The sequence below is a fragment of the Astatotilapia calliptera genome, chromosome 1 (genome assembly GCF_964374335.1).
Source record: "Astatotilapia calliptera chromosome 1, fAstCal68.1, whole genome shotgun sequence".
NCBI classification, from domain to species: Eukaryota; Metazoa; Chordata; class Actinopteri; order Cichliformes; family Cichlidae; genus Astatotilapia; species Astatotilapia calliptera.
The window spans coordinates 622,600-650,188 of NC_137422.1; the positions used below are offsets into that span (position 1 = coordinate 622,600).

A 27,589-nucleotide genomic window follows, 5' to 3' on the forward strand; every position below is an offset into this window, starting at 1 on the left:
GCAGTATGCTGCACTTTGTTATGTGTATAATTCAGGACAACAGATGGTTCTTGTTTAGTGTATTAGGGAAAACCACTTCTTGTTTCCAGAGTTTGAACTGTGTGCTTACCTTGTATTCAGTCATGTTATAGACACATACACCTTTAGGAACTGCAGACACAAAGAGACATGGGTTTAGTTAACATTCACACATATGCATTGATGATCTGTTGTAGTTTACATTGTACTAGACTCCATCCATTTATTCATTCACTTCCATTCACAGGCTGATGGATTAGAGTGACATACCACAGTTGTAGGATAGACAACAGGTGCCATTGGTAATGCTCAGTTGGAAGCCCAGCAAGCACGTGGGAGGAGGAGGACACAGGTTTACGTTGCATTCTGTTGCAAAAGGAACGAGAACTTGTCAGAATGTGATGATGAAGATTTGCACAACTTTCCATTTGATAACAATAACTTGAAGAACCAGGAAAGCAACTGTTTACATGATTTAGTACAAGCTGGGAAGGGACTTTGCTGAGCCAAGCTCTCTTTTAATTTAATTCAATGAAATGAAATTACATTTTATTTATATAGCTCCAAAACACAAAAACAGTTGCCCCAGGGCACTTTATGTTGCAAGGGTAAGACTTTACAATATTGCAAGGTCTTACCCCAACAGTCAGATAACCCCTATGAGCAAGCACTTTGCTGACAGTGGGAGGAAAAACTTCCTTTTAACAGGAAGAAGAACCAGCCTCAGGGAAGGGCTTATATCTGCTGTGACTAGCTGCGGGTGAGAGGAGAAAGACAGGACCAAACACAAGCTGTACAAGAGACCCAAAGATTAATAATAACTAATGATTAAATGTAAAGTGGTGTATGAAAGTGTATACCTTCCATTTAACTTTTAAATATCTTACGAACAACAAGTAAGCCAGCAGTCTGAGAGTGAAGGACTGTGTTGACCTGTATTGACCTTAGTACTGTGACCTCAGTACAGTACCTTGGTACTGTGAGGTCCACACATACTCATATGTGCCATTGCCAGAAGGTTGGTTGTGTATTCCAGCACAGTGGAAGGGCTGGACAGGGCCATAGAAGGTCCTTAACCCACGAGTAGGACCGGTATCTTCTACTCAAGACTTATGATGACACCCGGACTGCCGGACTAGCATTGGGATGAAATCCTTGGATCTATTATCAGACCCTGGTGCACAACGATGAACAGGCTCATGTGGATGCAGATAGTTCCTCAAGGATAAAGGAATTAATATCATTGAATGGCTTCTAGGATTACCTGACTAAGTCCCATATAACGCCTCTACAACATTACGCTTTGGTCCATCCAACACCACCAGGTTGCACTTTAGACTGTCCAAGAACTCAGTTATACCCTAATACAGACCTGGGAGGAGTCCCTCAGGACACAGTCGGTGATCCACTACCCTGCACCGTTAAGTGCTTGGCATTTCCCATCATGGTGTCCCCCAGGAGATCCCACAGGAGACCATCTATATATCTGACATTGCCAGATTTAAGCACATGGGCAAACAACTAAATATCATTTTGAGTTGCTGCTAAGAAATTTTACAAAATGGACTAGCCTGCCACATATTTTTTTCACTTTGATTTTTGGGGTGTCTTTGAATTAAGCCCTATGTAGGTTGATAATCTCCATTTTCATCAAATAATATGACACGCTTTTAGTCCTAGAACATTCATCTATATCAGTTGAGAAAAGCAGCGTGATCGTTGTCCCTGAGATCTGATGTTTGTTCCAAAACATTGTAATCAACAGATTAATGTGAATGTAGTCTTTTTTTTTCTAAACAACCATGTGATGATTTCAAAGAACAGCAATAAGTACATTGGCACAAGCTCTACCGATCTTGATTTTTCTGTGATTTTGAGTTTTCGTTTTCATTATTATTCACTGACTGAGATGGAGATTTCAATCACACAGAACCAAGCTGCCTCTGAAAAGCAAACAGAAATGCAAATGTGCATATTTTCCATTAAGCTAAATAACTACGTTATGAATGTGCCAGGCATGAGACTACCTCCAGGTGTTATCTGGCATATTAGGCTCAGAAGGTGGAGTGGGTTGTCCACGAACCGGAAGGTTGTTGGATTGATACCTTACTCTTCTAGTTTGAGTATTCAAGTATCCTAAGTTGCCGCTGATGCATCCAATGGAGTGTGTGTGTAAATGTCAGAAAGCACAGAGGGATGAAAGTGCTGCGTGAATAATGTCTGTGATCGACTGGACGAGTCTTGTAACAAAAACGCTTTGAGATGAAATTTGAGCATAAAGACAGTACTAGTCCCAGGAAAGGCAATTTTCATCAGTGTCAGTCATCCATTTGTGTGATATCAACGGCAAGACATTGTTTAAAGCTAGTTCAAAGACACTAAAACTGACCACATGACTGTGTTGTGCAGCAGTTCACTGTATTGTTGACCAGTTGCTGGCCAGGCTCGCTGCAGTTAGGACTTTGTACAGACTGGCACTGAACAGGCTCACACTGGACGCTCATGGAGTCCTTGTCACAAACACAGGTTTGACAGTCACTTGTCCAAGTCTCGCCCAGCTGTTTAAAAGAAACACACCGATTCAGATTCACACATCTTATTCATTGTTAAGAAGGCATGAACATAAGAGCAGAGTTCTCACCTGTTTGGGTTTTCCATCAGGTCCAACACAGGCTGAAAGGCAATCACAGACAGTAGCAGGTGATGTTTGGGAGAAAAATATTTCAAAGCCCAGCAAAATAGCGTTCTGCAGAATCTGGTCTTACCACAGGTGTCAACACATATGTCATGTACTGTGTTGAATAATGTGGTACCATGAGGACAGAAACAACCTTCCTTAGTGTTGTTACTGGATGCCACTGTTTGGTATGCCGTGTTGTATCTGATGAGAGAAAATGAATTAGCCCATCAAAAATAGAGATTGGGCTAATCTTGATTAAAAATATATATATATTTAATTAATCCTACTATCAAAATATTCCATATCCCCCCCAGAAAATACACATCACTAAATTCATCAGGGTCATTAAACAAACAAAAGTTCTTCACACTGATATGGTTTACGCTACCCGTTGTTGCATGTAGGCTCTACGGATGGACCACAGGGCATGTACACTTTGTTGCTTGGACACTTGTGCTCTGAAAGATGGAAGTATGTTAAGAGCACATTGTTCAGAACTGCAAAAACCAAATAACCAAAAAATCAACTGTATGGATATAATATGTATATCTCACCACAGAGCCCATTGGTAGCATTTCTCCAATCGATACAGATTCCTTCATTAGAACATTCAGTGGCATAAGCCTCCAGACTGCAGCAGCTGTTTTTGCCAAGATTGCAAGTGTCAAAGACACATGATGTCACAAATGGTCCTGGAGGTACAACTTTGTGGCATGGTGCAAATAAACTAGAAGACATACAAGCCAGAGTGTATCAGGAAAATGATTATTCACAAAATGTGTACAAACATTCATACATCATACAATGACTAAAAACGTCCATATATGTAATAGGCCAGTTACTTGTCTCAGTGCTATCGCTTAGCTTATAAACTTCGTACAAAAAGTGAAGAAACTAGTGTTCGGTCAATTATTTCTTTGTTTTTGTTTTTGGTAAAAGGACTGGATAGTGCTTTTACCAAAACAAAAACAAAATTGGTGAGTGGAATGGACAGTGCTTGTCTACTCTACCTAAGCACTCGTGCCTCATAATGTACAACACCCCTCATCCAGACAAGCACTTTTCTTCCTATGTGTGTTAAGTGTTTTCAATCTAACATTCACATGGATCTGATGGATGCATCAGTGAGCAACTTGAGGTCAATATCTTACCCGAGGATATTTGGCATAGAGACTGGAGGAGCCAGGGATCAAACCACCTAACTTTCAATTAGGAGTTGACCTGCTCTACCTCCTGAGCTACAACCACCCAGACTGCTGCTCTGCCCACAAATGTGGGCTCTTTACAAATGTGGTACCATTTTATAAAGCTTGGCCTTCAATTTGGAGACGGTACTAAACCTCTACAAACCACTGTAGCAGGGTCCATGCTCACAGTTGTTTTTGATCAAGCACCAATAAGGTAACCAGAAGCTGAAAACCAGTCAATAGAGTTTGCTGTAAGGCATTTGTAGAGAAGATTTGGCAAGTTTTTCATGGGCGCATACACTAAAGTCAGTGGCTCCATTTAAGGAGAAATAAACAGGCTCTAAAACATTATGATTTATACCATACCATCTATATTTATAAAGCACTTTAACATAAAACCAGAGTTCACAAAGTGCTGTACATATGCAAATAGCATAAGCAACGTAAAAATAAAATTAAAATACGATAAAATAAGATAAAATGAAATAAATAACTAAAATAAAATAAAACATGTTCAAACAAATTGAGTCAATCTCCTTAAACAAAGGCTTCAGTGAATAAATATGTTTTGAGAAGAGTCTTAAACTTTATTTATTGGCAAGAAGCACTGTTACGACAAAGAAATACCATGTCCTTCCTTTTTGTGTTAATTTCAGTTATATCAATAACCAGTTATAGATTATAAAAGCTCCTCCCATTAAATTTTCTTCTTTTTATTTTTTATAAGTATTTCCCTAATGCTGTTAAACAGAGTAAGGCAGCTTTTCCAAATATCCTGGTTTAATTTTTGATGCTGACATTATTTTATGTGCACACAGAAACAAAATATGGTAAGAGTTATTTCATCTAGAATTGATGAATTTGTGGATCTTTTTTAGAGAGTGAGGAAGGTAACTGAAGAAGAAATACACAGTGCATCATGGGAATCCCCGGCAGCCTACGTCTATTGCAGCATAACTAAGGGAGGATTCAGGGTCACCTGGTCCAGCCCTAACTATATGCTTTAGCAAAAAGGAAAGTTTGAAGCCTAATCTTGAAAGTAGAGATAGTGTCTGTCTCCTGAATCCAAACTGGAAGCTGGTTCCACAGAAGAGGGGCCTGAAAACTGAAGGCTCTGCCTCCCATTCTACTTTTAAATACTCTAGGAACAACAAGTAGGCCTGCAGAGCGAGAGCGAAGTGCTCTAATAGGGTGATATGGTACTACAAGGTCATTAAGATAAGATGGGGCCTGATTATTTAAGACCTTGTATGTGAGGAGCAGGATTTTGAATTCTGGATTTAACAGGAAGCCAAAACAGGAGAAATCTGCTCTCTCTTTCTAGTCCCTGTCAGGACTCTTGCTGCAGCATTTTGGATCAGCTGAAGGCTTTTCAGGGAGTTTTTTGGACATCCTGATAATAATGAATTACAGTCGTCCAGCCTGGAAGTAATAAATGCATGAACTAGTTTTTCAGCGTCACTCTGAGGCAAATTGTATCTATTTAATAGATCAGATTGGAATGGATGACTGGAGAACTGTTTACTAGGAACAGAACTTGGCTAAGTCATTCAGTACTGTCTCAGTTTCGTCTTCATCTGTATGCTCTGCAACTTTATGATACATATACTATTGATTTAGGATATTTGCAGCGCTCCTTCACAGGCTGTCAACTTGACAATCAAACTGGAAAGAAAATACCATTATACCACATTCCCCAAATCATTCTGTTCTACATGTGCAGAATAAGTACATTTTTCTATCTACCAAAATGAAAAGTATAACGAGTTTGCTGAACAGTTTGTGGTTCTCTTTACCTGGTAGTTAGTAGATCACAGACAGCAGGTTCACAAACAGGTGGTGTTGAGTGTGAGGGCTTTGATGTGGTTCTGGGTGTTGGTGGGGTTGTGGGGATAACGCAGGGTGTATGTGGGACCTGCCACTCGCCTGCAGTGTCTGAGCAACTTCCCACCTGGCCATTTGGAGAACGGCATTCATTGCTCTGGGAGTTGTCACAGGTACCTAGTAAAGGAAAAGCAGCAGAATGAAGCCTGAGCAGTAGCCTAAGAAAGAAACTTATTATATGATCAATATCAAAGTTATGTAGGCATACCTGCATACTAACATACTTCTTTTTCTTATCTAATCTTCACTCTAATTAAATTTACAGTTTGTTCAAGACATGTACAGATATTTCTTTAAATGGGAAATTAGTTAACATTTCAGTACAAACATAATTTTTAGCGGCAATCAAAATGTTTTATACCCACTACAGATCAAACGTTTTAGAACACCCCAATTTTTCCAGTTTTTTATTGAAAATTATGCAGTTTAATGTCTCACTGCACTCTGAAATTAAAGCATAGTACAAAATGACCAAAATGTACTAAACTTTTGTCCAGTCAGAACAGCTGGACACCCCTGTGGCACTCTTTCTACAATAGAAATCAAATATTGTTCAGAAGTTCTTCCCATATCTGTTGCAGAAGTTCCCATAAATGAGGCACTGCTTGGTTGCTTTGCTTTGTCTCTTCTGTCCACTTCATCCCAAACCAGCTCGATGGGGTTTAAGTCTGGAGACTGTGGTGTATGCTCAACAGCATACAAAGATGCTGCATGATGAACCAAAGATTTCAAATTTGGATTCATCAGTCCAAAATACCTTCTTCCAGTCTTCAGTGGTCCAACAGCAGTTGTTAATGGCCCAGACAAGCCTCTTTGTCTTATTCTGGCATCTTAGCGATGGCTTTCTTGCTGCAAGCTCAAAGTCTTCTCTTCACAGTTGAAACTGGGACTTCCTTACCACGACCACTATTAGGCTGTGCTTGAAGCTGTTGTCCTGCGAGCCACCAATCACACAAGCTGTTAACTCTCCAAAACTCTGATTCATTTGTGGCTTTGGGTCTGCCAGACCTCTTCCTGCCAGAGTTTGTTTCTGAGTGCCTTTTGATGGTGAAGGAAACTGTACTCACTGACACCTTGACATTCTTCCTAATTTCTCTGTAGATAAAAGACCTAACCTTTTTAGTGTTAAGATGGTCTGTCTCTTCCATTGTTAATTGCATTTTTTGTAGCAACACACTACTTTCTGCAGTACAATATTGTTCAACTGATGCTGACGAGGGTATCGTACCACAGTGTATTCCAACACTGCTTTTATGCAGACAGAGGGGGTTGTAAGCATTCCAGAAAAGTTGGAACACCTGTAGCAATTAGTAGCACCAGCTTTGCAGAACAGCTTTAAATTGTTAACTCATGTTCTGTTCCCTGAAAAGGGCCTTTTTGGATAATTCTGAAATGGACGTCATTTTTCAGTTTTGAGTAACCTTATGTTTTTTTAACCTCTGGCAGTTCACCACTTACCTTTGTACCATTTCAAGCAATTCATTGGACCTGAATGACATGAATTGCAATAAAAAACTGGAAAAATTGGGGTTTCTAAAACTTTTTTTTTTAAGTATATAACTTTGTTTGTGTTGCATTTTTAATTTCTCTTGGTATTTGGGATTAGTTAGATGTGTGAAGTTTAAAAAAATCATGACTCTCAGCTGGAACTGCAGTAAAACAAGGTGAGGAGTTTAATGATATGCAGCAGGAATTACAAAACTATAGCTATAACGGGCTTCAGTATACCAGAGAATTGGTATTGGTCTGAAACTGAAGCTTAGTTCCAGACTTAGTTCAACTAAGGCCCGAGGGCGCGATACCGCAAGCCTCGCCTCTGTCAGTCTGTCCCAGGGCAGCTGTGGCTACAACTGTAGCCTCCACCAGTGTGTGAATGTGAGAGTGAATAGTGGAACTGTAAAGTGCTTTGAGGGCGTTGAAAAGCGCTATATAAATGCAGTCCATTATTATTATTATTAACCAAAGTGTGCTGAGGCTGTCTCACCTTCTAGATTGGATATGGATTAGAGTTAAATTTGATTGCAAGTGGCCCAGGAATCTTTTCTATTATTAATATTTGGCTTATTAATGGTCATTGTTTAGACCTGGGTTAAAGATTGGGAGAAGTATTCTCTAACTCACCACATTGTCCCTCTGTGTTTCCTTCAAAGAGGGAGTAGGGAAGGTCAATGCTGAATGAAGAGCCTGAATAGACTATTTTTGCACTGATGTCTTGTAACTCCAATGTGGTGATTATATCTGTGCTAGTAATGCGCAGGACAGAATTGCTATAGGCAGGATAGATCTTTTGCTGATTGACAAACACCTGTAGGTAACAACACAATTTACATTAAAAAATAGTGTGAAACAAGCATCATACTCATTTGAAAGATTAACCATTAGATCAGCTTTCGCTTGGTCAAATTGAATTATTGCTTACCACATTAGTTGGTATTCCTGAAGACATCAGCTGAGTCAAAACCACTTTGAAAGATTTATATGTAACAGTAAGAACCTTGGGACAGAATGTACTGCTTGATGGATCACAATCACGGTTCACTACAACAGTCAGGTTATATTTAGCAATAATCTCTTTGACCAGGTAGTAAGAGCAATTCTCATTGAAATTGTAGGATTCTCCATCAAATGTTAAGTAGTGGGATCCACACCAGACACTGCACACACCTGCAGGGTGAAAAGAATCATGTATAGAAATGTCAAGTAATAACTGGAACAGGAAAAATAGACAAGCGTCATAAGTTAACAAAAGACCATAGATCTGCCTAAACAGTCAGAATGCAGGCTGATCTAATTTTATTTATAAAGAACATTTAATACAAGGTTGGCCAAAGTGCTGTAGATAAAACAGAGTATTGCACAGTAATGTAAAAACTTCACTATATGGACACGTGCCCACTCACAACAATAAATATGCCACAAAAAGACGATAGACAATAACAGCCTAAATAACTAGCAACAACATGAAGGGTATTCATGGCCATTGATCAGCGGTGGCTTTTCATGTATTTACAAGCCTCAAGGCTCTGACACAAGATTATCTGCAGTATATCAAAGAGACAGATTTCATATTGTGTATTTATATACACCATAAGTACAGTGTATATTTTGCTGTGTATTTATAATATACATTATTTAGCTTACATCGACATTCATAGTGAGGGCAGCATCCGTCATCATCAGAGATCTTAGCAGCACTGCGTCCATTGGTGCAGATGGGCTGCTGCATAGTAGGACAGACTGTTGGCATCGTTATAATCTTCCCATTAATGCACGTAGCTGTGGTGCAGTTGCCGGCATCCCAGGACTCTCCATTCTGAACAAGTATTGACAAACAAAAGATGATTTAGGAGATCATGGGTTTGTTTAAAATACACTGTCTTTCAAGTAAATTGTCATAATCTCATTTAGGTTTATAATTATTCTTATCCCAGACATATGCTCTTTTATTTAGTAATTTATTGCATTTTGCACATATCTAAAATATATGTTTATTTATTTTTGGAAGTTTTTGATCCACTTTTTACATTTGTAAATCTGTGAAGTAACAGTAAAGCTGAAGTCACCAGATTATTATTAATATGTGAGAGAACCCCCACAGGTACAGAACATGCTAACAAAGAGCCCCAAGTTGTTGTCAAACCAGAAACATTCATCCTGTGAAGCAGCTGTGCTAACCACTGCTCCATTCAGCCACTGTGTTTCATTTCTGCATTATATGTTTTTTTCAGCTTAGAGCAGTGGTTCCCAAACTGTTTTTGCTGGGCCCCCCTTTGTTTTAGAAGAAAAATGTTGCCCCCCCCCCCAACACGCAAACACATCCTCCCACCACACAGACTCATATTTTGCTTTCAAACTCCATTGCTGTTTATTTCACATCTCGACTCTGGTCCGATTTCACATACTAACTCTTTTACGCTATGTCCACACCTACACGGTCATTTTTGAAAACGCAGCTGTTTCTATGCGTTTGGGCTTTTCGTCCACACGTAAATGGCGTTTCAAATCACCGAAAACTGCGATTTTTTAACTTTTAACTCCATTTTTGTTCGTCACGCAACGTCAAAGGTATGCGCCTTTTTTCACATCACGCTGTGCGCAACGTTATTGTTTACATGAGATGAATTGCAGAATGATAGAGACAAAATACTGTTAATCTGACTGTCTGCAGGTTTTACACACAGTTACTGTCCCTCTGTTTACAAAGGCAGAGGCGTCACGCTGTGATTATTTTACATGTAGTTGTTTTTTTCCTGTGTAATAATGTTCAACATTGCTGTCAATACATTTTTCAAAAAATGCCTCTCTGTGCAAAATGGGTTCAAAAACATAAACAGCTGTGGGATCCTGTTTGTCTGTGATTTGAACCGAGGGGAATAAATCATGGCAGGATCAGCCTGATGTTATTTGCATCCCACTGTAACTTTATAAAGAGCAAAATGTCAGGAGTAGTTAATCATTATAAGAAGTGTTTGTAAACTAAAAATCAAGAATGTAGGATACTGTTTGTCCGTGATTTGGAGAGCCCAACGCGCGGGGAGATCTACCTCGGCACTTGTGCAGGTGAAGCCAAAGAGAAGATATGCTTCACCATGTTTTCTAGTTTTTGGCTTGGAAGGGAGTTGGTTTGGAAACATATTTGGCGATGTTTCATCTCCTGCTTTGTGTTTGTATGGAAGCCCCGTTAAAAACCTGTCAATTATGCTAGCAGTATCCAAACGTTCTTTTTTTTCCTCTCTTTTCATACCGCGCCCCCCCTGCAATGGCTCTGTGCCCCCCCCTAGGGGGTGGGCCCCACACTTTGGGAACCTCTGGCTTAGAGCATGGCTGTACACAGTGGTGCACTAAGGTAGGCCTATTATCAGCAAATCAACACCATGGACTTGGAATTACTAAATGGTCTATTGTGGATCTACACTCTACAGCCTCTCAACTGGTATTCACCAAGGCATCACAGTGGTAAATGACAAAAATAGATATAGCTATTATTGCAGTCAGGTTCAGGGTGTCACACCAGCACCAAAGTGGTATTTAACAAAAAGCCCATACATTGCCCTCACTCAATAAATAATAAAAACATATGTAATCATGTCACACCTGTCTCGGTGGATACACATCATTGCAGACATTTTGAGTAGATGAAGTTATTGATGTACTTGAAGTAAAGGAGGCAGGACTAGTTGTTGTCAGAGGTACTGAGCTGGAAATTGTGGCCTTTGTAGTAGTGCTGAATACTGTAGTTGTAGAGTGTGCAGTAGTGGGCACACTTGGTGTCACAGGACAAGGACTGGACTGTGTCTCAATTTCACAAGATGCATTGCAAAATGCAGCATAACACCACCCTAACCCATCAGTGACATTGTACACAAAGTCCCCTGTGAAAAAACAAACAAAAACAAAACACAGATAATTAAACAAGCGCTGTACTGGTATCCAACTGGACAGGCTGGATGCGTATGTGTGTGTCAAATTAACAGTTTTTGTTATGTCCATTTCTAACTAAAGACTGATATGCTTTTTCTTCATGAACAGCTCTGGGATTTAGAACAATATGCATTCAAATAAGAACTTCAGATGAGAATATAAAACTCTAAATTTGAGGTAAGATAATGGATGAAAACAACATTAAGGGACTTAATGACCTATATACAGTGACATACTGTGCAGAAAGTTCCCCAATTCCCTATGAAACCCATGTTGGTTTTTGTGGAGACCATTCAGAAAGCCAGACATGCAGTAACATGCAGCTGAAGTTACAATGTCACCTGCTCTGGCCCCAGGAATAGAATTATCTATAGTAGTTGGGGTTTACCATCACGACTCTAAAAATAGTTAGAAATAACCTAATTTTTTCCTTGAAAAGACTGTTGCCAAGTGGGTAAGGTAAAGGTGTACCAAGGGTTATGTTTTGGACTACACATCTTCCTCACAATCAACTGTTTTCCTGGATGCTTTGGGAGAACCTGCTATACGACGGCTAACTGGGTCTAAACTTGAAATTTAAAACAAGAACAGAGGTGTCCTAACAACATGTGTTCAGAATTAAAGAAAAATAAAATGATAACAAAAATGAAAGAGAAACCTACCAGCATGATGCGAAGCTCCATTGACAATGCATACACATCGTGTCGAGGTTGTATTAAGGGGTGATGAAGAAGCAGCTGTGGTTGTGGTTACACTGGGGCTTACACTAGTTGCGTAAACAGTCGTGCTGCCTGGAACAGTCTCTGTTGTAGGAGTAAAAGAAGTTGTACCTCTAGATGTTGAGGGTAAAATGGTTGTGTTTAAAACAGAAGGATTTGAAATTGCAGTTGAAGAAAACGATGATCCTGTTATGACAACTAAGGTTGATGCAGCTGTGGTAGAGGATGTTGTTGGTCCCGATGTGACTATTTTTGGTGTTTTTGTTGTCATAACTGTGGCTGTTGTGGATTCAAATGCTGTTGTCTCTGCAGGTGTTGTAGCTGTTCCTTCAGTGGTAGTGAAAGGCCCAGATGTAATTTCAGTACTCACAGATGGTTTTGATGTAACTATGGTGGATCCTTGACCTGTTGTTTCAACATATGGAGTTGTGGTCGTGGTTTCAATAACAGTTGTGGTAGAGGATGTTGTTGGTCCCGATGTAACTATTTTTGGTGTTTTTGTTGTCATAACTGTGGCTGTTGTGGATTCAAATGCTGTTGTCTCTGCAGGTGTTGTAGCTGTTCCTTTAGTGGTAGTGAAAGGCCCAGATGTAATTTCAGTACTCACAGATGGTTTTGATGTAACTATGGTGGATCCTTGACCTGTTGTTTCAACATGTGGAGTTGTGGTTTTGGTTTCAACAACAGTTGTGGTAGAGGATGTTGTTGGTCCCGATGTAACTATTTTTGGTGTTTTTGTTGTCATAACTGTGGCTGTTGTGGATTCAAATGCTGTTGTCTCTGCAGGTGTTGTAGCTGTTCCTTCAGTGGTAGTGAAAGGCCCAGATGTAATTTCAGTACTCACAGATGGTTTTGATGTAACCGTTGTGGATCCTTGACCTGTTGTTTCAACATGTGGACTTGTGGTCGTGGTTTCAACAACAGTTGTGGTAGAGGATGTTGTTGGTCCCGATGTGACTATTTTTGGTGTTTTTGTTGTCATAACTGTGGCTGTTGTGGATTCAAATGCTGTTGTCTCTGCAGGTGTTGTAGCTGTTCCTTCAGTGGTAGTGAAAGGCCCAGATGTAATTTCAGTACTCACAGATGGTTTTGATGTAACTATGGTGGATCCTTGACCTGTTGTTTCAACATGTGGAGTTGTGGTTTTGGTTTCAACAACAGTTGTGGTAGAGGATGTTGTTGGTCCCGATGTAACTATTTTTGGTGTTTTTGTTGTCATAACTGTGGCTGTTGTGGATTCAAATGCTGTTGTCTCTGCAGGTGTTGTAGCTGTTCCTTCAGTGGTAGTGAAAGGCCCAGATGTAATTTCAGTACTCACAGATGGTTTTGATGTAACCGTTGTGGATCCTTGACCTGTTGTTTCAACATGTGGACTTGTGGTCGTGGTTTCAACAACAGTTGTGGTAGAGGATGTTGTTGGTCCCGATGTGACTATTTTTGGTGTTTTTGTTGTCATAACTGTGGCTGTTGTGGATTCAAATGCTGTTGTCTCTGCAGGTGTTGTAGCTGTTCCTTCAGTGGTAGTGAAAGGCCCAGATGTAATTTCAGTACTCACAGATGGTTTTGATGTAACTATGGTGGATCCTTGACCTGTTGTTTCAACATATGGAGTTGTGGTCGTGGTTTCAATAACAGCTGTGGTAGAGGATGTTGTTGGTCCCGATGTGACTATTTTTGGTGTTTTTGTTGTCATAACTGTGGCTGTTGTGGATTCAAATGCTGTTGTCTCTGCAGGTGTTGTAGCTGTTCCTTTAGTGGTAGTGAAAGGCCCAGATGTAATTTCAGTACTCACAGATGGTTTTGATGTAACTATGGTGGATCCTTGACCTGTTGTTTCAACATGTGGAGTTGTGGTTTTGGTTTCAACAACAGTTGTGGTAGAGGATGTTGTTGGTCCCGATGTAACTATTTTTGGTGTTTTTGTTGTCATAACTGTGGCTGTTGTGGATTCAAATGCTGTTGTCTCTGCAGGTGTTGTAGCTGTTCCTTCAGTGGTAGTGAAAGGCCCAGATGTAATTTCAGTACTCACAGATGGTTTTGATGTAACTATGGTGGATCCTTGACCTGTTGTTTCAACATATGGACTTGTGGTCGTGGTTTCAACAACAGTTGTGGTAGAGGATGTTGTTGGTCCCGATGTAACTATTTTTGGTGTTTTTGTTGTCATAACTGTGGCTGTTGTGGATTCAAATGCTGTTGTCTCTGCAGGTGTTGTAGCTGTTCCTTCAGTGGTAGTGAAAGGCCCAGATGTAATTTCAGTACTCACAGATGGTTTTGATGTAACTATGGTGGATCCTTGACCTGTTGTTTCAACATATGGACTTGTGGTCGTGGTTTCAACAACAGCTGTGGTAGAGGATGTTGTTGGTCCCGATGTAACTATTTTTGGTGTTTTTGTTGTCATAACTGTGGCTGTTGTGGATTCAAATGCTGTTGTCTCTGTGGGTGTTGTAGCTGTTCCTTCAGTGGTAGTGAAAGGCCCAGATGTAATTTCAGTACTCACAGATGGTTTTGATGTAACTATGGTGGATCCTTGACCTGTTGTTTCAACATGTGGAGTTGTGGTCGTGGTTTCAATAACAGCTGTGGTAGAGGATGTTGTTGGTCCCGATGTGACTATTTTTGGTGTTTTTGTTGTCATAACTGTGGCTGTTGTGGATTCAAATGCTGTTGTCTCTGCAGGTGTTGTAGCTGTTCCTTTAGTGGTAGTGAAAGGCCCAGATGTAATTTCAGTACTCACAGATGGTTTTGATGTAACCGTTGTGGATCCTTGACCTGTTGTTTCAACATGTGGACTTGTGGTCGTGGTTTCAATAACAGCTGTGGTAGAGGATGTTGTTGGTCCCGATGTAACTATTTTTGGTGTTTTTGTTGTCATAACTGTGGCTGTTGTGGATTCAAATGCTGTTGTCTCTGTGGGTGTTGTAGCTGTTCCTTTAGTGGTAGTGAAAGGCCCAGATGTAATTTCAGTACTCACAGATGGTTTTGATGTAACCGTTGTGGATCCTTGACCTGTTGTTTCAACATGTGGACTTGTGGTCGTGGTTTCAACAACAGCTGTGGTAGAGGATGTTGTTGGTCCCGATGTGACTATTTTTGGTGTTTTTGTTGTCATAACTGTGGCTGTTGTGGATTCAAATGCTGTTGTCTCTGCAGGTGTTGTAGCTGTTCCTTCAGTGGTAGTGAAAGGCCCAGATGTAATTTCAGTACTCACAGATGGTTTTGATGTAACTATGGTGGATCCTTGACCTGTTGTTTCAACATGTGGAGTTGTGGTCGTGGTTTCAACAACAGCTGTGGTAGAGGATGTTGTTGGTCCCGATGTAACTATTTTTGGTGTTTTTGTTGTCATAACTGTGGCTGTTGTGGATTCAAATGCTGTTGTCTCTGCAGGTGTTGTAGCTGTTCGTTCAGTGGTAGTGAAAGGCCCAGATGTAATTTCAGTACTCACAGATGGTTTTGATGTAACCGTTGTGGATCCTTGACCTGTTGTTTCAACATGTGGACTTGTGGTCGTGGTTTCAACAACAGTTGTGGTAGAGGATGTTGTTGGTCCCGATGTGACTATTTTTGGTGTTTTTGTTGTCATAACTGTGGCTGTTGTGGATTCAAATGCTGTTGTCTCTGCAGGTGTTGTAGCTGTTCCTTCAGTGGTAGTGAAAGGCCCAGATGTAATTTCAGTACTCACAGATGGTTTTGATGTAACTATGGTGGATCCTTGACCTGTTGTTTCAACATATGGAGTTGTGGTCGTGGTTTCAATAACAGCTGTGGTAGAGGATGTTGTTGGTCCCGATGTAACTATTTTTGGTGTTTTTGTTGTCATAACTGTGGCTGTTGTGGATTCAAATGCTGTTGTCTCTGCAGGTGTTGTAGCTGTTCCTTTAGTGGTAGTGAAAGGCCCAGATGTAATTTCAGTACTCACAGATGGTTTTGATGTAACCGTTGTGGATCCTTGACCTGTTGTTTCAACATGTGGACTTGTGGTCGTGGTTTCAACAACAGTTGTGGTAGAGGATGTTGTTGGTCCCGATGTAACTATTTTTGGTGTTTTTGTTGTCATAACTGTGGCTGTTGTGGATTCAAATGCTGTTGTCTCTGCAGGTGTTGTAGCTGTTCCTTTAGTGGTAGTGAAAGGCCCAGATGTAATTTCAGTACTCACAGATGGTTTTGATGTAACTATGGTGGATCCTTGACCTGTTGTTTCAACATATGGAGTTGTGGTCGTGGTTTCAATAACAGCTGTGGTAGAGGATGTTGTTGGTCCCGATGTGACTATTTTTGGTGTTTTTGTTGTCATAACTGTGGCTGTTGTGGATTCAAATGCTGTTGTCTCTGCAGGTGTTGTAGCTGTTCCTTTAGTGGTAGTGAAAGGCCCAGATGTAATTTCAGTACTCACAGATGGTTTTGATGTAACTATGGTGGATCCTTGACCTGTTGTTTCAACATGTGGACTTGTGGTCGTGGTTTCAATAACAGCTGTGGTAGAGGATGTTGTTGGTCCCGATGTAACTATTTTTGGTGTTTTTGTTGTCATAACTGTGGCTGTTGTGGATTCAAATGCTGTTGTCTCTGCAGGTGTTGTAGCTGTTCCTTTAGTGGTAGTGAAAGGCCCAGATGTAATTTCAGTACTCACAGATGGTTTTGATGTAACCGTTGTGGATCCTTGACCTGTTGTTTCAACATGTGGACTTGTGGTCGTGGTTTCAACAACAGTTGTGGTAGAGGATGTTGTTGGTCCCGATGTGACTATTTTTGGTGTTTTTGTTGTCATAACTGTGGCTGTTGTGGATTCAAATGCTGTTGTCTCTGCAGGTGTTGTAGCTGTTCCTTCAGTGGTAGTGAAAGGCCCAGATGTAATTTCAGTACTCACAGATGGTTTTGATGTAACCGTTGTGGATCCTTGACCTGTTGTTTCAACATGTGGACTTGTGGTCGTGGTTTCAACAACAGCTGTGGTAGAGGATGTTGTTGGTCCCGATGTAACTATTTTTGGTGTTTTTGTTGTCATAACTGTGGCTGTTGTGGATTCAAATGCTGTTGTCTCTGCAGGTGTTGTAGCTGTTCCTTCAGTGGTAGTGAAAGGCCCAGATGTAATTTCAGTACTCACAGATGGTTTTGATGTAACCGTTGTGGATCCTTGACCTGTTGTTTCAACATGTGGACTTGTGGTCGTGGTTTCAACAACAGCTGTGGTAGAGGATGTTGTTGGTCCCGATGTAACTATTTTTGGTGTTTTTGTTGTCATAACTGTGGCTGTTGTGGATTCAAATGCTGTTGTCTCTGCAGGTGTTGTAGCTGTTCCTTTAGTGGTAGTGAAAGGCCCAGATGTAATTTCAGTACTCACAGATGGTTTTGATGTAACCGTTGTGGATCCTTGACCTGTTGTTTCAAAATGTGGACTTGTGGTCGTGGTTTCAACAACAGTTGTGGTAGAGGATGTTGTTGGTCCCGATGTAACTATTTTTGGTGTTTTTGTTGTCATAACTGTGGCTGTTGTGGATTCAAATGCTGTTGTCTCTGCAGGTGTTGTAGCTGTTCCTTCAGTGGTAGTGAAAGGCCCAGATGTAATTTCAGTACTCACAGATGGTTTTGATGTAACCGTTGTGGATCCTTGACCTGTTGTTTCAACATATGGAGTTGTGGTCGTGGTTTCAACAACAGTTGTGGTAGAGGATGTTGTTGGTCCCGATGTGACTATTTTTGGTGTTTTTGTTGTCATAACTGTGGCTGTTGTGGATTCAAATGCTGTTGTCTCTGCAGGTGTTGTAGCTGTTCCTTTAGTGGTAGTGAAAGGCCCAGATGTAATTTCAGTACTCACAGATGGTTTTGATGTAACCGTTGTGGATCCTTGACCTGTTGTTTCAACATGTGGACTTGTGGTCGTGGTTTCAACAACAGTTGTGGTAGAGGATGTTGTTGGTCCCGATGTGACTATTTTTGGTGTTTTTGTTGTCATAACTGTGGCTGTTGTGGATTCAAATGCTGTTGTCTCTGCAGGTGTTGTAGCTGTTCCTTCAGTGGTAGTGAAAGGCCCAGATGTAATTTCAGTACTCACAGATGGTTTTGATGTAACCGTTGTGGATCCTTGACCTGTTGTTTCAACATATGGAGTTGTGGTCGTGGTTTCAATAACAGCTGTGGTAGAGGATGTTGTTGGTCCCGATGTAACTATTTTTGGTGTTTTTGTTGTCATAACTGTGGCTGTTGTGGATTCAAATGCTGTTGTCTCTGCAGGTGTTGTAGCTGTTCCTTTAGTGGTAGTGAAAGGCCCAGATGTAATTTCAGTACTCACAGATGGTTTTGATGTAACCGTTGTGGATCCTTGACCTGTTGTTTCAACATGTGGACTTGTGGTCGTGGTTTCAACAACAGCTGTGGTAGAGGATGTTGTTGGTCCCGATGTAACTATTTTTGGTGTTTTTGTTGTCATAACTGTGGCTGTTGTGGATTCAAATGCTGTTGTCTCTGCAGGTGTTGTAGCTGTTCCTTCAGTGGTAGTGAAAGGCCCAGATGTAATTTCAGTACTCACAGATGGTTTTGATGTAACCGTTGTGGATCCTTGACCTGTTGTTTCAACATGTGGACTTGTGGTCGTGGTTTCAACAACAGTTGTGGTAGAGGATGTTGTTGGTCCCGATGTGACTATTTTTGGTGTTTTTGTTGTCATAACTGTGGCTGTTGTGGATTCAAATGCTGTTGTCTCTGCAGGTGTTGTAGCTGTTCCTTTAGTGGTAGTGAAAGGCCCAGATGTAATTTCAGTACTCACAGATGGTTTTGATGTAACTATGGTGGATCCTTGACCTGTTGTTTCAACATGTGGAGTTGTGGTCGTGGTTTCAACAACAGCTGTGGTAGAGGATGTTGTTGGTCCCGATGTGACTATTTTTGGTGTTTTTGTTGTCATAACTGTGGCTGTTGTGGATTCAAATGCTGTTGTCTCTGCAGGTGTTGTAGCTGTTCCTTTAGTGGTAGTGAAAGGCCCAGATGTAATTTCAGTACTCACAGATGGTTTTGATGTAACCGTTGTGGATCCTTGACCTGTTGTTTCAACATATGGACTTGTGGTCGTGGTTTCAATAACAGCTGTGGTAGAGGATGTTGTTGGTCCCGATGTAACTATTTTTGGTGTTTTTGTTGTCATAACTGTGGCTGTTGTGGATTCAAATGCTGTTGTCTCTGCAGGTGTTGTAGCTGTTCCTTCAGTGGTAGTGAAAGGCCCAGATGTAATTTCAGTACTCACAGATGGTTTTGATGTAACCGTTGTGGATCCTTGACCTGTTGTTTCAACATGTGGACTTGTGGTCGTGGTTTCAACAACAGCTGTGGTAGAGGATGTTGTTGGTCCCGATGTGACTATTTTTGGTGTTTTTGTTGTCATAACTGTGGCTGTTGTGGATTCAAATGCTGTTGTCTCTGTGGGTGTTGTAGCTGTTCCTTCAGTGGTAGTGAAAGGCCCAGATGTAATTTCAGTACTCACAGATGGTTTTGATGTAACTATGGTGGATCCTTGACCTGTTGTTTCAACATATGGAGTTGTGGTCGTGGTTTCAACAACAGTTGTGGTAGAGGATGTTGTTGGTCCCGATGTAACTATTTTTGGTGTTTTTGTTGTCATAACTGTGGCTGTTGTGGATTCAAATGCTGTTGTCTCTGCAGGTGTTGTAGCTGTTCCTTTAGTGGTAGTGAAAGGCCCAGATGTAATTTCAGTACTCACAGATGGTTTTGATGTAACCGTTGTGGATCCTTGACCTGTTGTTTCAACATGTGGAGTTGTGGTTTTGGTTTCAACAACAGTTGTGGTAGAGGATGTTGTTGGTCCCGATGTGACTATTTTTGGTGTTTTTGTTGTCATAACTGTGGCTGTTGTGGATTCAAATGCTGTTGTCTCTGTGGGTGTTGTAGCTGTTCCTTCAGTGGTAGTGAAAGGCCCAGATGTAATTTCAGTACTCACAGATGGTTTTGATGTAACTATGGTGGATCCTTGACCTGTTGTTTCAACATGTGGACTTGTGGTCGTGGTTTCAACAACAGTTGTGGTAGAGGATGTTGTTGGTCCCGATGTAACTATTTTTGGTGTTTTTGTTGTCATAACTGTGGCTGTTGTGGATTCAAATGCTGTTGTCTCTGTGGGTGTTGTAGCTGTTCCTTCAGTGGTAGTGAAAGGCCCAGATGTAATTTCAGTACTCACAGATGGTTTTGATGTAACCGTTGTGGATCCTTGACCTGTTGTTTCAACATGTGGAGTTGTGGTCGTGGTTTCAACAACAGTTGTGGTAGAGGATGTTGTTGGTCCCGATGTAACTATTTTTGGTGTTTTTGTTGTCATAACTGTGGCTGTTGTGGATTCAAATGCTGTTGTCTCTGCAGGTGTTGTAGCTGTTCCTTCAGTGGTAGTGAAAGGCCCAGATGTAATTTCAGTACTCACAGATGGTTTTGATGTAACCGTTGTGGATCCTTGACCTGTTGTTTCAACATGTGGAGTTGTGGTCGTGGTTTCAACAACAGTTGTGGTAGAGGATGTTGTTGGTCCCGATGTGACTATTTTTGGTGTTTTTGTTGTCATAACTGTGGCTGTTGTGGATTCAAATGCTGTTGTCTCTGCAGGTGTTGTAGCTGTTCCTTTAGTGGTAGTGAAAGGCCCAGATGTAATTTCAGTACTCACAGATGGTTTTGATGTAACCGTTGTGGATCCTTGACCTGTTGTTTCAACATGTGGACTTGTGGTCGTGGTTTCAACAACAGTTGTGGTAGAGGATGTTGTTGGTCCCGATGTAACTATTTTTGGTGTTTTTGTTGTCATAACTGTGACTGTTGTGGATTCAAATGCTGTTGTCTCTGCAGGTGTTGTAGCTGTTCCTTTAGTGGTAGTGAAAGGCCCAGATGTAATTTCAGTACTCACAGATGGTTTTGATGTAACCGTTGTGGATCCTTGACCTGTTGTTTCAACATGTGGACTTGTGGTCGTGGTTTCAACAACAGCTGTGGTAGAGGATGTTGTTGGTCCCGATGTGACTATTTTTGGTGTTTTTGTTGTCATAACTGTGGCTGTTGTGGATTCAAATGCTGTTGTCTCTGCAGGTGTTGTAGCTGTTCGTTCAGTGGTAGTGAAAGGCCCAGATGTAATTTCAGTACTCACAGATGGTTTTGATGTAACCGTTGTGGATCCTTGACCTGTTGTTTCAACATATGGACTTGTGGTCGTGGTTTCAACAACAGTTGTGGTAGAGGATGTTGTTGGTCCCGATGTGACTATTTTTGGTGTTTTTGTTGTCATAACTGTGGCTGTTGTGGATTCAAATGCTGTTGTCTCTGTGGGTGTTGTAGCTGTTCCTTTAGTGGTAGTGAAAGGCCCAGATGTAATTTCAGTACTCACAGATGGTTTTGATGTAGCCGTTGTGGATCCTTGACCTGTTGTTTCAACATATGGAGTTGTGGTCGTGGTTTCAACAACAGTTGTGGTAGAGGATGTTGTTGGTCCCGATGTGACTATTTTTGGTGTTTTTGTTGTCATAACTGTGGCTGTTGTGGATTCAAATGCTGTTGTCTCTGCAGGTGTTGTAGCTGTTCCTTCAGTGGTAGTGAAAGGCCCAGATGTAATTTCAGTACTCACAGATGGTTTTGATGTAACTATGGTGGATCCTTGACCTGTTGTTTCAACATATGGAGTTGTGGTCGTGGTTTCAACAACAGTTGTGGTAGAGGATGTTGTTGGTCCCGATGTAACTATTTTTGGTGTTTTTGTTGTCATAACTGTGGCTGTTGTGGATTCAAATGCTGTTGTCTCTGCAGGTGTTGTAGCTGTTCCTTTAGTGGTAGTGAAAGGCCCAGATGTAATTTCAGTACTCACAGATGGTTTTGATGTAACCGTTGTGGATCCTTGACCTGTTGTTTCAACATGTGGACTTGTGGTCGTGGTTTCAACAACAGCTGTGGTAGAGGATGTTGTTGGTCCCGATGTAACTATTTTTGGTGTTTTTGTTGTCATAACTGTGGCTGTTGTGGATTCAAATGCTGTTGTCTCTGCAGGTGTTGTAGCTGTTCCTTCAGTGGTAGTGAAAGGCCCAGATGTAATTTCAGTACTCACAGATGGTTTTGATGTAACCGTTGTGGATCCTTGACCTGTTGTTTCAACATGTGGACTTGTGGTCGTGGTTTCAACAACAGTTGTGGTAGAGGATGTTGTTGGTCCCGATGTGACTATTTTTGGTGTTTTTGTTGTCATAACTGTGGCTGTTGTGGATTCAAATGCTGTTGTCTCTGCAGGTGTTGTAGCTGTTCCTTTAGTGGTAGTGAAAGGCCCAGATGTAATTTCAGTACTCACAGATGGTTTTGATGTAACTATGGTGGATCCTTGACCTGTTGTTTCAACATGTGGAGTTGTGGTCGTGGTTTCAACAACAGCTGTGGTAGAGGATGTTGTTGGTCCCGATGTAACTATTTTTGGTGTTTTTGTTGTCATAACTGTGGCTGTTGTGGATTCAAATGCTGTTGTCTCTGCAGGTGTTGTAGCTGTTCCTTCAGTGGTAGTGAAAGGCCCAGATGTAATTTCAGTACTCACAGATGGTTTTGATGTAACCGTTGTGGATCCTTGACCTGTTGTTTCAACATGTGGACTTGTGGTCGTGGTTTCAACAACAGTTGTGGTAGAGGATGTTGTTGGTCCCGATGTAACTATTTTTGGTGTTTTTGTTGTCATAACTGTGGCTGTTGTGGATTCAAATGCTGTTGTCTCTGCAGGTGTTGTAGCTGTTCCTTTAGTGGTAGTGAAAGGCCCAGATGTAATTTCAGTACTCACAGATGGTTTTGATGTAACCGTTGTGGATCCTTGACCTGTTGTTTCAACATATGGACTTGTGGTCGTGGTTTCAATAACAGCTGTGGTAGAGGATGTTGTTGGTCCCGATGTAACTATTTTTGGTGTTTTTGTTGTCATAACTGTGGCTGTTGTGGATTCAAATGCTGTTGTCTCTGCAGGTGTTGTAGCTGTTCGTTTAGTGGTAGTGAAAGGCCCAGATGTAATTTCAGTACTCACAGATGGTTTTGATGTAACCGTTGTGGATCCTTGACCTGTTGTTTCAACATGTGGACTTGTGGTCGTGGTTTCAACAACAGCTGTGGTAGAGGATGTTGTTGGTCCCGATGTAACTATTTTTGGTGTTTTTGTTGTCATAACTGTGGCTGTTGTGGATTCAAATGCTGTTGTCTCTGCAGGTGTTGTAGCTGTTCCTTCAGTGGTAGTGAAAGGCCCAGATGTAATTTCAGTACTCACAGATGGTTTTGATGTAACCGTTGTGGATCCTTGACCTGTTGTTTCAACATGTGGACTTGTGGTCGTGGTTTCAACAACAGCTGTGGTAGAGGATGTTGTTGGTCCCGATGTGACTATTTTTGGTGTTTTTGTTGTCATAACTGTGGCTGTTGTGGATTCAAATGCTGTTGTCTCTGTGGGTGTTGTAGCTGTTCCTTCAGTGGTAGTGAAAGGCCCAGATGTAATTTCAGTACTCACAGATGGTTTTGATGTAACTATGGTGGATCCTTGACCTGTTGTTTCAACATATGGAGTTGTGGTCGTGGTTTCAACAACAGTTGTGGTAGAGGATGTTGTTGGTCCCGATGTAACTATTTTTGGTGTTTTTGTTGTCATAACTGTGGCTGTTGTGGATTCAAATGCTGTTGTCTCTGCAGGTGTTGTAGCTGTTCCTTTAGTGGTAGTGAAAGGCCCAGATGTAATTTCAGTACTCACAGATGGTTTTGATGTAACCGTTGTGGATCCTTGACCTGTTGTTTCAACATGTGGAGTTGTGGTTTTGGTTTCAACAACAGTTGTGGTAGAGGATGTTGTTGGTCCCGATGTGACTATTTTTGGTGTTTTTGTTGTCATAACTGTGGCTGTTGTGGATTCAAATGCTGTTGTCTCTGCAGGTGTTGTAGCTGTTCCTTCAGTGGTAGTGAAAGGCCCAGATGTAATTTCAGTACTCACAGATGGTTTTGATGTAACTATGGTGGATCCTTGACCTGTTGTTTCAACATGTGGACTTGTGGTCGTGGTTTCAACAACAGTTGTGGTAGAGGATGTTGTTGGTCCCGATGTAACTATTTTTGGTGTTTTTGTTGTCATAACTGTGGCTGTTGTGGATTCAAATGCTGTTGTCACTGCAGGTGTTGTAGCTGTTCCTTCAGTGGTAGTGAAAGGCCCAGATGTAATTTCAGTACTCACAGATGGTTTTGATGTAACCGTTGTGGATCCTTGACCTGTTGTTTCAACATGTGGAGTTGTGGTCGTGGTTTCAACAACAGTTGTGGTAGAGGATGTTGTTGGTCCCGATGTAACTATTTTTGGTGTTTTTGTTGTCATAACTGTGGCTGTTGTGGATTCAAATGCTGTTGTCTCTGCAGGTGTTGTAGCTGTTCCTTCAGTGGTAGTGAAAGGCCCAGATGTAATTTCAGTACTCACAGATGGTTTTGATGTAACCGTTGTGGATCCTTGACCTGTTGTTTCAACATGTGGAGTTGTGGTCGTGGTTTCAACAACAGTTGTGGTAGAGGATGTTGTTGGTCCCGATGTGACTATTTTTGGTGTTTTTGTTGTCATAACTGTGGCTGTTGTGGATTCAAATGCTGTTGTCTCTGCAGGTGTTGTAGCTGTTCCTTTAGTGGTAGTGAAAGGCCCAGATGTAATTTCAGTACTCACAGATGGTTTTGATGTAACCGTTGTGGATCCTTGACCTGTTGTTTCAACATATGGACTTGTGGTCGTGGTTTCAATAACAGCTGTGGTAGAGGATGTTGTTGGTCCCGATGTAACTATTTTTGGTGTTTTTGTTGTCATAACTGTGGCTGTTGTGGATTCAAATGCTGTTGTCTCTGCAGGTGTTGTAGCTGTTCCTTTAGTGGTAGTGAAAGGCCCAGATGTAATTTCAGTACTCACAGATGGTTTTGATGTAACCGTTGTGGATCCTTGACCTGTTGTTTCAACATGTGGACTTGTGGTCGTGGTTTCAACAACAGCTGTGGTAGAGGATGTTGTTGGTCCCGATGTAACTATTTTTGGTGTTTTTGTTGTCATAACTGTGGCTGTTGTGGATTCAAATGCTGTTGTCTCTGCAGGTGTTGTAGCTGTTCCTTCAGTGGTAGTGAAAGGCCCAGATGTAATTTCAGTACTCACAGATGGTTTTGATGTAACCGTTGTGGATCCTTGACCTGTTGTTTCAACATGTGGACTTGTGGTCGTGGTTTCAACAACAGTTGTGGTAGAGGATGTTGTTGGTCCCGATGTGACTATTTTTGGTGTTTTTGTTGTCATAACTGTGGCTGTTGTGGATTCAAATGCTGTTGTCTCTGTGGGTGTTGTAGCTGTTCCTTCAGTGGTAGTGAAAGGCCCAGATGTAATTTCAGTACTCACAGATGGTTTTGATGTAACTATGGTGGATCCTTGACCTGTTGTTTCAACATGTGGACTTGTGGTCGTGGTTTCAACAACAGTTGTGGTAGAGGATGTTGTTGGTCCCGATGTGACTATTTTTGGTGTTTTTGTTGTCATAACTGTGGCTGTTGTGGATTCAAATGCTGTTGTCTCTGCAGGTGTTGTAGCTGTTCCTTCAGTGGTAGTGAAAGGCCCAGATGTAATTTCAGTACTCACAGATGGTTTTGATGTAACCGTTGTGGATCCTTGACCTGTTGTTTCAACATATGGACTTGTGGTCGTGGTTTCAACAACAGTTGTGGTAGAGGATGTTGTTGGTCCCGATGTAACTATTTTTGGTGTTTTTGTTGTCATAACTGTGGCTGTTGTGGATTCAAATGCTGTTGTCTCTGCAGGTGTTGTAGCTGTTCCTTTAGTGGTAGTGAAAGGCCCAGATGTAATTTCAGTACTCACAGATGGTTTTGATGTAACTATGGTGGATCCTTGACCTGTTGTTTCAACATATGGACTTGTGGTCGTGGTTTCAACAACAGTTGTGGTAGAGGATGTTGTTGGTCCCGATGTAACTATTTTTGGTGTTTTTGTTGTCATAACTGTGGCTGTTGTGGATTCAAATGCTGTTGTCTCTGCAGGTGTTGTAGCTGTTCCTTTAGTGGTAGTGAAAGGCCCAGATGTAATTTCAGTACTCACAGATGGTTTTGATGTAGCCGTTGTGGATCCTTGACCTGTTGTTTCAACATATGGAGTTGTGGTCGTGGTTTCAACAACAGTTGTGGTAGAGGATGTTGTTGGTCCCGATGTGACTATTTTTGGTGTTTTTGTTGTCATAACTGTGGCTGTTGTGGATTCAAATGCTGTTGTCTCTGCAGGTGTTGTAGCTGTTCCTTCAGTGGTAGTGAAAGGCCCAGATGTAATTTCAGTACTCACAGATGGTTTTGATGTAACTATGGTGGATCCTTGACCTGTTGTTTCAACATATGGAGTTGTGGTCGTGGTTTCAACAACAGTTGTGGTAGAGGATGTTGTTGGTCCCGATGTAACTATTTTTGGTGTTTTTGTTGTCATAACTGTGGCTGTTGTGGATTCAAATGCTGTTGTCTCTGCAGGTGTTGTAGCTGTTCCTTTAGTGGTAGTGAAAGGCCCAGATGTAATTTCAGTACTCACAGATGGTTTTGATGTAACCGTTGTGGATCCTTGACCTGTTGTTTCAACATGTGGACTTGTGGTCGTGGTTTCAACAACAGTTGTGGTAGAGGATGTTGTTGGTCCCGATGTGACTATTTTTGGTGTTTTTGTTGTCATAACTGTGGCTGTTGTGGATTCAAATGCTGTTGTCTCTGTGGGTGTTGTAGCTGTTCCTTCAGTGGTAGTGAAAGGCCCAGATGTAATTTCAGTACTCACAGATGGTTTTGATGTAACTATGGTGGATCCTTGACCTGTTGTTTCAACATGTGGAGTTGTGGTTTTGGTTTCAACAACAGTTGTGGTAGAGGATGTTGTTGGTCCCGATGTAACTATTTTTGGTGTTTTTGTTGTCATAACTGTGGCTGTTGTGGATTCAAATGCTGTTGTCTCTGCAGGTGTTGTAGCTGTTCCTTTAGTGGTAGTGAAAGGCCCAGATGTAATTTCAGTACTCACAGATGGTTTTGATGTAACCGTTGTGGATCCTTGACCTGTTGTTTCAACATATGGACTTGTGGTCGTGGTTTCAACAACAGCTGTGGTAGAGGATGTTGTTGGTCCCGATGTAACTATTTTTGGTGTTTTTGTTGTCATAACTGTGACTGTTGTGGATTCAAATGCTGTTGTCTCTGCAGGTGTTGTAGCTGTTCCTTCAGTGGTAGTGAAAGGCCCAGATGTAATTTCAGTACTCACAGATGGTTTTGATGTAACTATGGTGGATCCTTGACCTGTTGTTTCAACATGTGGACTTGTGGTCGTGGTTTCAACAACAGTTGTGGTAGAGGATGTTGTTGGTCCCGATGTAACTATTTTTGGTGTTTTTGTTGTCATAACTGTGGCTGTTGTGGATTCAAATGCTGTTGTCTCTGCAGGTGTTGTAGCTGTTCCTTCAGTGGTAGTGAAAGGCCCAGATGTAATTTCAGTACTCACAGATGGTTTTGATGTAACTATGGTGGATCCTTGACCTGTTGTTTCAACATGTGGACTTGTGGTCGTGGTTTCAACAACAGCTGTGGTAGAGGATGTTGTTGGTCCCGATGTAACTATTTTTGGTGTTTTTGTTGTCATAACT

The 27,589-nt window shown here is 41.3% G+C and overlaps 1 protein-coding gene across 1 annotated transcript in view; it reads right to left on the reverse strand.

Annotated features, from left to right (window-relative positions):
* The window catches only part of LOC113026898 (mucin-5B-like), a 55,424-nt gene that overhangs the window by 3,496 nt on the left and 24,339 nt on the right, over positions 1 to 27,589 (reverse strand). The window contains exons 27-54 of the mRNA XM_080304013.1: positions 27,396 to 27,502; positions 24,165 to 24,257; positions 22,760 to 22,787; positions 22,162 to 22,201; positions 22,045 to 22,051; positions 21,760 to 21,947; positions 21,049 to 21,174; positions 20,610 to 20,691; positions 18,968 to 18,995; positions 18,607 to 18,646; positions 18,490 to 18,496; positions 18,240 to 18,392; positions 17,494 to 18,002; positions 15,361 to 15,486; positions 14,922 to 15,003; positions 11,853 to 13,025; positions 10,864 to 11,141; positions 8,911 to 9,082; positions 8,189 to 8,433; positions 7,891 to 8,074; positions 5,682 to 5,886; positions 3,253 to 3,425; positions 3,087 to 3,156; positions 2,784 to 2,899; positions 2,660 to 2,691; positions 2,408 to 2,576; positions 289 to 384; positions 110 to 150 (exon numbers count right to left, since the gene is read on the reverse strand). Coding sequence (XP_080160139.1) covers positions 110 to 150; positions 289 to 384; positions 2,408 to 2,576; positions 2,660 to 2,691; positions 2,784 to 2,899; positions 3,087 to 3,156; positions 3,253 to 3,425; positions 5,682 to 5,886; positions 7,891 to 8,074; positions 8,189 to 8,433; positions 8,911 to 9,082; positions 10,864 to 11,141; positions 11,853 to 13,025; positions 14,922 to 15,003; positions 15,361 to 15,486; positions 17,494 to 18,002; positions 18,240 to 18,392; positions 18,490 to 18,496; positions 18,607 to 18,646; positions 18,968 to 18,995; positions 20,610 to 20,691; positions 21,049 to 21,174; positions 21,760 to 21,947; positions 22,045 to 22,051; positions 22,162 to 22,201; positions 22,760 to 22,787; positions 24,165 to 24,257; positions 27,396 to 27,502 — 4,570 coding nt within the window. The remainder of the gene's footprint in view (positions 1 to 109; positions 151 to 288; positions 385 to 2,407; positions 2,577 to 2,659; positions 2,692 to 2,783; positions 2,900 to 3,086; positions 3,157 to 3,252; positions 3,426 to 5,681; positions 5,887 to 7,890; positions 8,075 to 8,188; positions 8,434 to 8,910; positions 9,083 to 10,863; positions 11,142 to 11,852; positions 13,026 to 14,921; positions 15,004 to 15,360; positions 15,487 to 17,493; positions 18,003 to 18,239; positions 18,393 to 18,489; positions 18,497 to 18,606; positions 18,647 to 18,967; positions 18,996 to 20,609; positions 20,692 to 21,048; positions 21,175 to 21,759; positions 21,948 to 22,044; positions 22,052 to 22,161; positions 22,202 to 22,759; positions 22,788 to 24,164; positions 24,258 to 27,395; positions 27,503 to 27,589) is intronic.